We start from the raw sequence: 12,644 nt of genomic DNA on the forward strand, positions 1-12,644 counted from the left end.
GGTTCCTGAACTGGGGGCTGCCTGCTGACTGGGGTTGCTGTTGCTGTGCTTTTGCTTTCTTTTGTATCAGGAGTCAGATGGCATGGGGTGTTCCTCCATTCCACTGTCAATCACTACGGCATCCTCCGTTTCTTTCTCCTCCCTTTCCCAGGGATTCCACCTCTTCATGCCCTAATCAGGCTTCGTCACCCAGTGCTCCACCTTCATCCACAGCAGCTTGCAAACTCCTGGTTTTACAGAATGACATGCTAAGGTCGCCAACCTATTATCCTGCTCTCTCACCTCATCTGTCAGCCCCAAAATCGACAGAGTTGTGGACAACCACACATCCTTCTCTACTCTCAGCTCTACTTCCAACTTTCTGGCTCAAGCTAGCTCAAGCTCTAATTGCACACGGGTGTGCCGCCAAACTGCCCACAGTAGAGCCCAGCCCCCTGTGGCAGCCATGTGTTTCTCTTTGCGGCAGTGCACTCGCTCCCCATGCAGTTTCTCCAACAAGTGCATTAGACCAGCCAGCATGTTCAGGGTGTCTCCGCAGTCTCACACTACAGGCCACAAGTGTTTAATATATGAGCCCCCCTTCCCCACATAGACGTCAATGGTCAACACAGGATATCCCTCATGGATGCCTCTTTCCCAATACCCATCTGCCCTAGCTGGCTCACCAACTGTTGATTCAAAACCTTGGGAACTTCCCTGGTGAAATCTGAAACTGGACCCTATACAAAGAGGACAAGGAGAAAACAAAGAATGAGGCAGACCATTCCAGATTGATAGGTGGCAGTTTTAATAAGCAAGGGAACTTACAAGGCTTGTGTTAGGTGGTTACAAGACAAGAAGATATCCACATCTATCCACCAAAATCTTTAAAAAGTATATCTAGAGGTCTTAACTGAGTTCAATCATATATTCAGTCCAGATGTTCCCAAGAACACTTTACTCTCTCAAAGCTGTATCCTTCAAACATCTCCTAGTGTGGGAATGGGAAGGGCAGAGATGGGGAGAGCCTCCGATTGCCTGGGTGCAGCTCATAGGTCTACTGGTGGTCATGTTCTCTTGATGTTCTCCTCCAACAGTAGGATATTACCATGAAAAGAAGCATATTATACAACAGCCCAAAGTAAGGAATAATCAAGACTTTCTATCACTCATGGCTCCTACGGGGGAGAGGGGGAACACTGCTCTGCAACAAAGTGGACATAAAGAAGTTCAATCACACACAAATTATTCAATCTTCATACAGTATTTTGATGTTTCAAATAGAATCTGGTGTGTCAAGAAAAATAGTTTATTCCACCTGAAGTTATTAATTCAATAAATATTTATTGAACACCACCTAAATACCAGCACTTTGGTGGCTGCTAGAAACACAAGAGTGAACAAAATCAATATGGTCTCTGCCACATTGCATGGATCTTGAACTTAGGAAGTGATAAGACAGGTATCCCAAAGGAAGTGATTATTTCAGCATCAAAGGATTAGTAGGATATGACCAAATAAAGATAGCATGTTCCAGAGAAGGGATATAGCACCTGTGAAGGCTCAAAATAATGTAGGGCAGCGCAGGAAGTCCAGTGTAGCTGGAGAAAACCAAATGAGATAGGTGAGGTATCATGACGTCAAAAAGTAGGAAGAAGTCAAGTCCTTAATGACTAATGAGCATTGACTTAATGACTAATGAGCATTCTGAACTAGACACTACTAAAAAATTTAAAGAAATGTAGTGGTGTGACCAGATTTGCACTCTTAACAATCATTTTGGATGCTAAGCTATAAGAAAATGGATTGGAGTGAAGGAAGAATGGCTGGAAAGAGACCAGATAGACGACTTCTGGGAAATCCAGACAAGTCAATGGGGCCTAGAGGGAGAGAATGGCAGTGGGGATACAGAGAGATGAACAGTTGAAAGATGCTTAGGAGATAGAACCAAAGGGATTTAGTGATTGATGGGACGTAGGAGGTGAGGGAAAGAAAAGTCATGTTAATTATCATGTTTCTGAATTAAGTAATTGAGAAAGTATCGCTCAGAGACAAGAAACTTGTCTTGTAGAAAATACTGGTGTGGACAAAGGGGTGAGGGTTTTCACTTTGTTCATTCTGAATTTGAAATGCCTGTAAAACGTCCAACTGGAGATGTACCAAGGCAGTTGGTTGGATATATGCTTAAAGGATCAAAAGAAAGGACTGGGCTAGAAATATAATTTTGGCATAAAAAGTATATTCAAAGCCAGAGACAGAAGGTGTAAAGTTTCCCATTCTGGCTGATCGTTATGACTCACCTGAAGAATACATTTAAAATATACATATTCTTGGGTCTCCATCTCCAACATGCTGATTCACTTTGGAATCTGAAGACTTATTTGAGGGAGGCCAAGGCTACAGGAAAAGAGACCCTTTAAGGGACCATTTATTATAGTCACGACAAGAAATCCCAAGGGTCTAAAATTGAGTAGTAACAATTGAGTCATTAGGGTGATTCAGATATATGAAGGAGTTCACTCAGCTAGTCGTCACTGCTTAGATGTGAGAAATGAAGGAAGGAAGAGTTTAAGGTCATTCTCAAATTTCTGGCCTGAGGAACTTGATGGTAGGAGAGTCGGGGGACAGTGGAGAAAATTAGATTTATGGAGAGATATGTTGAGATTTGGACACTGTGTCAAAGATTGACGCCTTGACTTGACCCCAGTATTCCTTTCCCCCCTTACATAATAACAGAGTAGCTGATTTTAGTTTGGCACAACGGTCACCCAAAACAAAGGTGACATTTCACACTTACAGCTAGATATAGCCAAATGACTAAGTTCTGGCTAATGGTATGGAATATAAATTTGTTGCTATAAGTTATGTTTGCAACTTCCAGGAAGTGTACTTAAATGGAAGGGTGGGGATTTTTCCCTGCCCTTTCTCCTTCTTGCAGGGGAATATGGACATCGTAGCCAGAGCTCTATTAATCTTGGATCATCCGTTTAACTGGGCCATGGAAACCACAAAACAAAGAGCAGCAAGATAGAAAGAGCCTGGGTCTTTGACTTTTTAAACATGAGTTATAGAGAAATTGGTACTTGTTTAGGCTACTGTTATTTTGTGACTTTCTGTTAGTCACGACTGACTTCTAATCCTAATCAATATCAAATGTGTTAATTTTGAGTTGTCTGTGGAACTTCGGGGAGGGACATACTGTTGGATGTACTGATATAAAACCAGGTAAGACATCAGCATTGGAGACAGTCTATAAGTGACCACACGGAGGTCATTCCCTGAAAGCAAGTCCATGTGATTTTTTCCAATAACCATCAGCAGCCTGATCTAAGAGCGAAAAAGTTAATAAGTGTTCTTTTAGACATTCACATTTGAATTCATTTTCTAACCACAAGTATAGAGTGACTTAGGGATCAATGTTAATTTGTATTTAAAAGATTGCCTTTGAAAATAAAAGATTTATCACAGCTGTTCTTTATATAATTTACTACTTTTTATAAGGCGCTCAAACCATATGAGAGCAGTATAATCAAACCCTTTGTATTATGGAGAAATCATTACTAAAACCAAATGAGGACATAACCTAATGTGCCAAATACAGTACAAGATAGATAAAAAATCATAAATACTTAGGAACAATTACATTCACCTTATTTGTACAAAAATTAAATGCAAGCTTGAGCAACCCCATAGGTAGCGTAATTCTTTTTTTTTTTTAAAGATTTTATTTATTTATTCGTCAGAGATAGAGACAGCCAGCGAGAGAGGGAACACAAGCAGGGGGAGTGGGAGAGGAAGAAGCAGGCTCCCAGCGGAGGAGCCTGATGTGGGGCCCGATCCCAGAACTCCAGGACCACGCCCTGCGCCAAAGGCAGACGCCCAACGACTGAGCCACCCAGGTGCCCCTGGTAGCATAATTCTTTACAGACTCAAAAATACATGCTCGCAAATCTGAGAAAATATACATGTAGCCACCCGTTAAACTTACTTAAAAAAAACGCTAATCCCACAGTACAAAATATTCTTGTAAGAATACTCAGAAATTAGTATCTATGTATGTGCTGTTTTTAAATTTTGAAATATCTCCTACAGTAGACCTCATTCGAAGCTATAATCCCTTCCCACTTCTTAGACTAGTTTCTTAAAAATAAGAGCCCTAGCTTCAAATATAAATTATAGAAAATGAATTTCTTATAGCACTTTCAAGTTTAAAGGGCTAGAATAAGTGTTTCAGGTTATGCTAGGTTTCCTCCAAAGTAAGTTTGAATAAATAAAACAGCACCACATGTTTGATTTTGTGGGGTTTTAATTAGTTTTTAAACCCAGGCTACCTGGCCTCTTCTCCCTGTCACGTGTCCATATTCACTCAATCAGGTATTACAAAAATAATTTTAACATAAGAGTCACCAAACCTAAGGAGAAAATACACTATGAAAATAAAAATCACAACATATATCTCAGCTAGATATTAATTTTGTGCTTATCCCGTGGCTAGAACTGCCTCGGCCCCTCATCCCCTCTCCCAGCACAGACTAGCAAGTAGTTCAATCACTACATTGCGCGATGTCAAGAATCAAACCCACATGGAGCCAGTGAGGGAAGACGGGATTCCTTTGTGCCTCAAACTCATGTGGTCTTGGGCCACAGCTGGGTCAGTGACAAGGAACTAAACCTGTCTTGAATCTCCTGATACAGAGGCTCTTCATTAAGGAGCATCAGAAACCAAAATTAATCAGAAAATTAATCAGAATAAATTGACAGAACTGTAAGGTTTGAAAGCTCCTGCCCAGAGAGTTAGTGTTCCCAGGAGGGGAGCTGGGCGTATCTGGTAATAAAACTGGATTAAGAACCACAAGACCTAGAGTCTTAGTCTTGTTCTGATACTAATTAGCTGAGTCTGTTTCCTTCTCCATAAAGCAAAGAACTGAACTGGGATGATCTCAGTGGTCTCTTCTAACTTTAAAAATGTAGGTTACAGAAGGGAGGGGTTTGGGGGAAGGGGTAGCCGGGTGATGGGTATTAAGGGGAGCACATGTGGTGATGAGCATTGGGTGTTATACGCATTCATTAGAATCGTTGAACACTACATCAAAAACTAATGATGTACTATATGCTAGCTAATTGAACATAATAATACAATTTTTTTTAAATGTAGGTACTGGGGAATTACAGGTGAATGCCCTGACTTTAGCACTATCTGCTAGAAACCTCCCAAACACAATGCATTCTTGTATTGTCATTTCCTTTTGATCTTGGCCTCCAGGAAGTATTTAACTCAAATGTTTTGCTCTGTAGCAAATTTCTTATCACTTCCTCTCTCCTTTGATTGATGTTGGTTCTTTCAAACCAACATTTACATTGTTTTCTTTGCTATTTAGAATGAAGTTACTGAATTCGTCAAAGTGCAAAAGGAAATTTTTACATTTAGGAAATTTTAAGAAATTTTTAAAACTAAATGTAAAAATTTCCATTAAGGAATTTTCCTTTTTGCATTAAACATGTTATTGGGTAAAATATGGTATAGGAAGGTGATTAAGTCAAAATCATGTGGGTTGTTAAAGATTATTTGTTTGTTTGGGGTCTCCTAGGATACCTCGTTGTTTTTCCACCAACCCACACATCCTCTACATTCCCAATAAAGCCTCTGGAATCCGCTGAGCTTTTTAAGGCTCTCGACATTCTCTATGACTTCACCGTATCATTAAAAATCTAAAGTTATTTAGCATAATTTAATAGTATTAGCAAGATTTGTAACTGTATCCAAGGATATAAACTTGTTTGTTGTGACAACCGCCTGAACACTCCAAAAGGCCATTCAAAGAAAAAACATTCCATGTCAAATTTTCAGTAGTTTTATTGAAAAATGCCTCTTTTGTTTCAGAAATAAATAATATAAGGCAGTGAAATTCACAATCTGCAGTTAAAATATAAAAGCAGCAATTCTATGTTCATAGTCTTGCAAACATTTTCCAACTGCTTTTGATAACTAAGAAACATTATGTTCTGGAAAAAAAAAGTTCATACTAAATATACAACACAAACATGCAATTCCATCTCTGCAGAATAATCTGCAATTTGGCATAAATGTTAGTGTGTCTAAAACAAGGAGGTTTAAGGCAATATGGAACGGTATCCAGTTGGTACAATAATTTCAGCTACATGGCTTAAGTTTGTGGTTGTTAAAGAGATGTATGAGAGCATTCTATGCCAAGGTATAACAGAAGATAGAAAAGGAAGAGAAATAATTGAAATGGAGTTTTTTTTCTTTCCTCCTTTTCGGTTTGAGGAGGGGAATTACTTGAATCGTGGTGTGGTTGAATTGCAAACAAGTATTGGAAAAGATGAACTGCCCTCTTGAAATATACAGTAGTTCTGGGTTCCAGGACTTACCGCTTAACCTAAGAGTTTCACTGAGGCTGCCCTTCGTGCTAACTAAAGGCACAAGGCACGTTCTCCCCTCGCAGCTTTTGCGAGCAAAGTATTTTGCAAGCATTTCAAGGGCAAGGGCAAAAATGTCTACAAGACTGCGCGCAGGGAGCTAGGTTTCCTGCAGAAACAAAGTTCTCTACAGTCAGAAAGCGTACTCTTGGATGAAGCAACGCCGGAAGAAACAACGCTGATAACACGTTCACTGCTCTGACCTGCAAATGAAAATCCCAACACCTCCCCCCAGCGTGGCCGCGCGCGCGGTCTCAGCTTCACTGCCCGGGGCCGCGGGGCAGGGCGCGCCGCCAGCGCCCGTGGGGAGGCTGCTCCTCGCCAGGCTCGTCGGCGCCGTAGTCCTCGTACTCGTCCGCCGTCCGCTCGGGCTCCACCGGCACGATGAAGGGCTCGCGCTCGGGCGGGTACGCCCCGCCCTCGGGCACGTACGGCTCTGTCCGATTCAACATGACAGTTACGGCATGATTTGGAAGGCACACACACAGCAAAAGCTAAATCATCACCCGAGGTGATGGCACTCCAGTCTTAATCTCATCACTATAAATAGATAAGTTACAATGTTCTGATTACGTCCATTTGCAGAGAGAATTTGGCGATGATCAAATAACGAAATGGCCCTTTTTTTTTTAACCTTCAAGGAGGCAGCAGTAAATACAATCATTGCACAAGTACCTGGGACCGGTCAGAGGCTGCGCAGAAGACCTGCGAGCGCACAAACCTAGGCAGGATTTTCCAAATCCCCAAGCAACTGTTCATGAGTTCAAACTCCTCAATTCAANCGCTTAACCTAAGAGTTTCACTGAGGCTGCCCTTCGTGCTAACTAAAGGCACAAGGCACGTTCTCTCCTCGCAGCTTTTGCGAGCAAAGTATTTTGCAAGCATTTCAAGGGCAAGGGCAAAAATGTCTACAAGACTGCGTGCAGGGAGCTAGGTTTCCTGCAGAAACAAAGTTCTCTACAGTCAGAAAGCGTACTCTTGGATGAAGCAACGCCGGAAGAAACAACGCTGATAACACGTTCACTGCTCTGACCTGCAAATGAAAATCCCAACACCTCCCCCCAGCGTGGCCGCGCGCGCGGTCTCAGCTTCACTGCCCGGGGCCGCGGGGCAGGGCGCGCCGCCAGCGCCCGTGGGGAGGCTGCTCCTCGCCAGGCTCGTCGGCGCCGTAGTCCTCGTACTCGTCCGCCGTCCGCTCGGGCTCCACCGGCACGATGAAGGGCTCGCGCTCGGGCGGGTACGCCCCGCCCTCGGGCACGTACGGCTCTGTCCGATTCAACATGACAGTTACGGCATGATTTGGAAGGCACACACACAGCAAAAGCTAAATCATCACCCGAGGTGATGGCACTCCAGTCTTAATCTCATCACTATAAATAGATAAGTTACAATGTTCTGATTACGTCCATTTGCAGAGAGAATTTGGCGATGATCAAATAACGAAATGGCCCTTTTTTTTTTAACCTTCAAGGAGGCAGCAGTAAATACAATCATTGCACAAGTACCTGGGACCGGTCAGAGGCTGCGCAGAAGACCTGCGAGCGCACAAACCTAGGCAGGATTTTCCAAATCCCCAAGCAACTGTTCATGAGTTCAAACTCCTCAATTCAAAGAACAATTTGGAAAGGTGAGAAGGTAAGGGGAGGTTTTATTGGCTCCTAGAAACTGAACTGTGGAGGTGAGAAGCCACTGTCACCAGGTAACATACAGTACATGACATTTTCTGTGGCTCTCTCTCCCACAGACTGAGTTACAGTCGGTGGGTAAGGAACGCCAGTGACTACAGCGACACAGGAAGAAAAAAGGTGATTATAAAACTTTGGTTTAAAAAATTGCAATTACAAAACCCAAATGAGAGGACATGTACAAAAAATAAGAAAATGAGACGCACGCCCTGAATCAGACACGTCGCACAAGCAAGAGATGAGGAGATTCCATTCGGTGTTATTCCGGCACAGAGCAAGCAGCAGGCTTTGATGCAGATGCTTACTGTAGAATTGTTAAGTGATTTTAGTGGACAGGATCACATACAAATCATGTACAAGCCACAATTAGTTTATTATTTACATAAGACATTTCTCTTTAACCAGGTTAATTGTTTTTCTCGAAAGGGCATAATCTCCGCTCGTTAGTAGTTTTATTAGGCGCCTCTTTCACAACTGAGGCTCCTCGTGGTTGTGGGTTTGCACTTTTTTTTTAATAATATTTTTCTACATTATGACTGAAATGCATCAGGCTTATAAACTAACACCACTGCTTTTGTCTCATTCAAGTTAGTATAAGGAGTCTCCACCCTCCTTTATGATGTCCACCCGGTTCTTTAACCATATCTGTGGTGAAATTTCCATACAGACTCATTTCCTAATAAGCACGTGCGCAAACATCTCAGAAACAGGATTTTCATGTATTCAAACTGTAAGCAGCACTGGCGACTTAGAAAATTTGTTAGCCGGAACCTGAAACAGGTCAAAGATGATAGTTTTTAAAAGTTGAATTACTATGCAAAAAATATATATACACATCCATCTAAGTATGTAATGGTTAAAATATATATATATATATCCATATATTTCCAGTTATTCATACATACCATAAGGTAGAGGTGATTAAAATTTATCTTATAAAGAATTAAATTGTAAATTTGTGAATAAGCTGCATGAGAAATTTGCATTAAAATTCATTATTACTTTTGGTCATATGTAAGTATGCACATAAATATATAGATATATAGATATTTAGATATTCAACTACTCATGCACTATTGCTAGTAGCCAACCATATCAAACAGCAGTATCATTTTTAAAACTTGCAAGATGCTTGAGGGTGCGCTGATGAAAAGGTCACCACTGACCACAGCATGAGTTCCTTATTCCCAGATCGACATATCTCCCCTGTCCCCACACTCCCCAAAAGCAGGCATAAGGGCCCTGGCCTCTATAATGGTCAAACACTAGATCTGTACTACCAACTCTGAAAAAATCAAGTCCCAGATTTTATGAACATTCATACTATGGACAGTGTGAGACAGTGAATTATTTTCAGTTGTCTGTACCATGTTATCAAGTAGTCTGCCTAAACATTAGATACCCAAAACAATTTTTTAGTATGTATTCTTGACATTCTACAGTTACATTCAACAAATCCCTATTTCCAATCTTTAAGTTTAAAAAAAAAAAAAAAGTCATTTGATAGCATTCTCTGAACTCCAAAAGAAATTAAGGAGAGGTTTACGATGTGATTTGGCAAATGTAGAAATACAGGAAGAAAGAGCAAATAATTCTTCAACTCCTAACAATGAAGTAATGTTTTAGCTTTGAGAGAGGACAATGTCACTACATAATCAAAACACATAACTGAAAGAGTTGACGTCTTTAAGAAATCCCCAAATCAACCTTCCTTCAATCCTGGAGAACTTGATTTCCGTAAAGGTTCTTAATTCAGGTGAATGTGGGTTCCTACATCGGCAACAACATACCTGGATAGCCTTGCCCATTGTATGGGATGCTGGCACACTGGGACGAGTCACAGTATCCAGGAGGACCTGGGGGCCCTCGGATACCTGAGTTTCCAGGACGACCCGGGGGGCCAGGCGGTCCTCTTGATCCTGTGGACCCTGGTGGACCTGTTCTGGATTCTCCTTGTGGACCTAGTACGGGGTTAAAACAAAGATTTCCCCTTTTTTGCTAAATACATCTCCTGAGGCAATCAACAATTCTCAAGACTAGATGATTCACTAGGGTATGGTAAGAAAGTATTTCCTTAAGAGATCACCAGTATGAACCAATGTGTGGAACTTTCTTACCAGTGATCCACCGAGAGTTAATGACAGAGATATAACTACTTTAACGATTTTATCCAAAGAAAATTCACTTACCAAGAATTAAGCCAAACTAAAGATATCAATGAGATCCCCGGGTGGCTCCAACACTTACAGAAATAAAACTCTCTGAAGGAAATGGCTATATTAGCCACATCAGACTGCCAAGAAAACATGGGAATGCCTGCTCCACACCTCCAGACTATGTAAAGCAATGTTATTTCTGGACCAAGTTATACTTATTTACGGTTACCATAAACCTAAAGATTTAACCACCAGGGCTGACCTTGGTTACAAGGGTCTTGTGGACCTTACAATGAAGAAAAACAAAACTTCATTTTCAGTCTAGGAAACGAAGTACATAAACAACTGGACGACTATTATTTCTTTCCAAAACGTCAATAAAGAAACTGTGAATGAAATCTTGCAATTTGTCAGGCTTTTTAGTGAGAATATATTTTCGCAGTCTGCGAGCAACATCTTAAAGAATACGAGAAGAAACAGGAAATAACACCATCCTTAAAGGCTATGTGGCCAAACAAAACAAGTAGGAATTCCATAAAAACGGAAACAACAACCCTCTGTGTCACTAAAACTCATACCCTCGTATGTTAAAGTGATAGTAAATGCTTAATGGAACACATTCAGTTTCTTGAACAAAGAGAACATAAAAATGAGGAGGTTATACAAGCTGAACTTCTTGCTAAAATATATTCATGGCGGCAGGCATGCCCGGAGCTAACAGGCTGAGATTGTGAATCTCTTGGGGTTGTATGCTCTCCCACTCTTTCTGCTGTTTACTTATTTGATGTCTGGGCAAACATACCTGGGGGGCCAGGCGGCCCTCGAGGTCCTGGAGACCCAATACCCCTTTCGCCCTTCTCTCCCGGCAACCCTAAGCAAGGTCAAAAAGAGAAAGCACGGGGAGAAAATTACTGGAAACACGTAGTTTTCATCTTAACTGATAATACTTAATTCAAGTAATTCACTTCTTTTAGTGAAAGCAAAACCTAATTTTTCACAGAAGTTCACTTTTGAAGCCAAATTCTTTCTAGACATTTGGGTAATTCCAGATTCATGGCCAAGAAACAAATCTGGCTACAAGTCAGGGGAAAAATTATTTGAAGAAAACAAACATGTCTAATATATTTTTTTTTAGAAACAGCAATTAAGAACAGGAATCTTGAATAAATAGTTACAACTCATTGAGAAACATCTTAAAGGTATCTTATCTTTGGTAGCCCCATTGCACAGCATCCAAACCGTCAGAATTACCAAAGTATCTAAGTCTTCTCCAGAATATTAACTGCTGCTTTAACAAAAGCGAACACCCAGAGTCCTGAAACATCTGGAGTCAAATAATCTTATTTTTCTTCTTTTCCTTCAATGACACTTACCTACCATGAAATTAAAGCCAAACAAACACGGAAGACCAGTGCCAGGCCTTGAATAAAGTCACCAAGAGAATTTGGATCTAAAACTGTAGGGCTACTTAAGTACATTCTGTTGGTGCCCAACTCTTGCCAGTCACAATAATTAATCAGATTTTAGCATCTGAGTGAGTTTGCCAAAATATAGTTTCTTCCACCAACAATGACAACAACCATCAGAACACAGCATTATCTTTACTGAGATCTCCTGACAAAATCTTCCTGTGTTCTTTGATACAGATCTTGATGGCCTGGGGCTGCCTGAATGAAAAGACAGGTTCATGGACACACAGCTCTTCTGGGGCTGTCCAAACAAGAATAGTTAAAGCGGTTTGCCAAGTTCAGTCTTCCAATGTGCTTTTCAACCTGACCCAGATCCCACACTTGCAAACTCCTTCCTTTATCCCTGCGTAGCAGCCGGAGACACCCACCTCGTTCACCCGGGGGTCCCTGCATCCCTGGTGTGCCAGGGAAGCCCGGTCGTCCCCCAGGTCCTGGTTCTCCTCTGGCTCCCGCGCTGCCAGGGGGGCCTGGGGGACCCGGTGGGCCTGGTTGGTTACGACTGGAGTGATAGTCATTTGGAATCTGATTCAGCATCTGATTGAATCTGTTCATCTGACCTACAAACAGAAGGAAGACTTGTTAGTAAGAAACCCAGTAGGGAAGGGATGAGATGGCGAAACTTTTTTCTCTTAGTGGCTAGTGAAATAAATCTCTACTCCTCCCCCTCCAGGACACATTCTAATTAGAAGCCTAAATATAAAACACTCCAGCCATCTGGGACAAAAATGATCCCTGATAAACAACTGTCTCCACAAAATACTGACCAGGAAGCCACGGCATTACTATAGACCGTAAAAGAGTTGTAAAAGTTCAATATGGCTCTGAGATAAAGCCCTGGGGTTTGCCAGATGATGTCACTCAAAAGAGAATCTTTCTTAAATTAAGAAAGTATGCCATTTTTGTGTGTACCTAAGAAT

General features: G+C 41.4%; 1 protein-coding gene across 4 annotated transcripts in view; it reads right to left on the bottom strand.

Moving 5' to 3' along the window:
* Positions 1-6,190: 6,190 nt before the first annotated feature.
* Positions 6,191-12,644, bottom strand: part of COL12A1 (collagen type XII alpha 1 chain) — a 113,980-nt gene continuing 107,526 nt past the window's right edge. For 3 of the 4 annotated variants that reach the window (XM_034647821.1, XM_034647820.1, XM_034647822.1), the window contains 5 exons: positions 12,096-12,284; positions 11,061-11,129; positions 9,893-10,063; positions 7,208-7,683; positions 6,191-6,377 (listed from right to left, as the gene is read on the bottom strand). In XM_034647821.1, coding sequence (XP_034503712.1) covers positions 7,508-7,683; positions 9,893-10,063; positions 11,061-11,129; positions 12,096-12,284 — 605 coding nt within the window. In that variant the 3' untranslated portion in view covers positions 6,191-6,377; positions 7,208-7,507. Of the gene's footprint in view, positions 6,378-7,207; positions 7,684-7,868; positions 8,874-9,892; positions 10,064-11,060; positions 11,130-12,095; positions 12,285-12,644 lie in introns of those variants that run through there. The other variant, XM_019806202.2, reaches the window with a different exon arrangement.

This window comes from Ailuropoda melanoleuca, chromosome 19, assembly GCF_002007445.2.
Source record: "Ailuropoda melanoleuca isolate Jingjing chromosome 19, ASM200744v2, whole genome shotgun sequence".
NCBI lineage: Eukaryota > Metazoa > Chordata > Mammalia > Carnivora > Ursidae > Ailuropoda > Ailuropoda melanoleuca.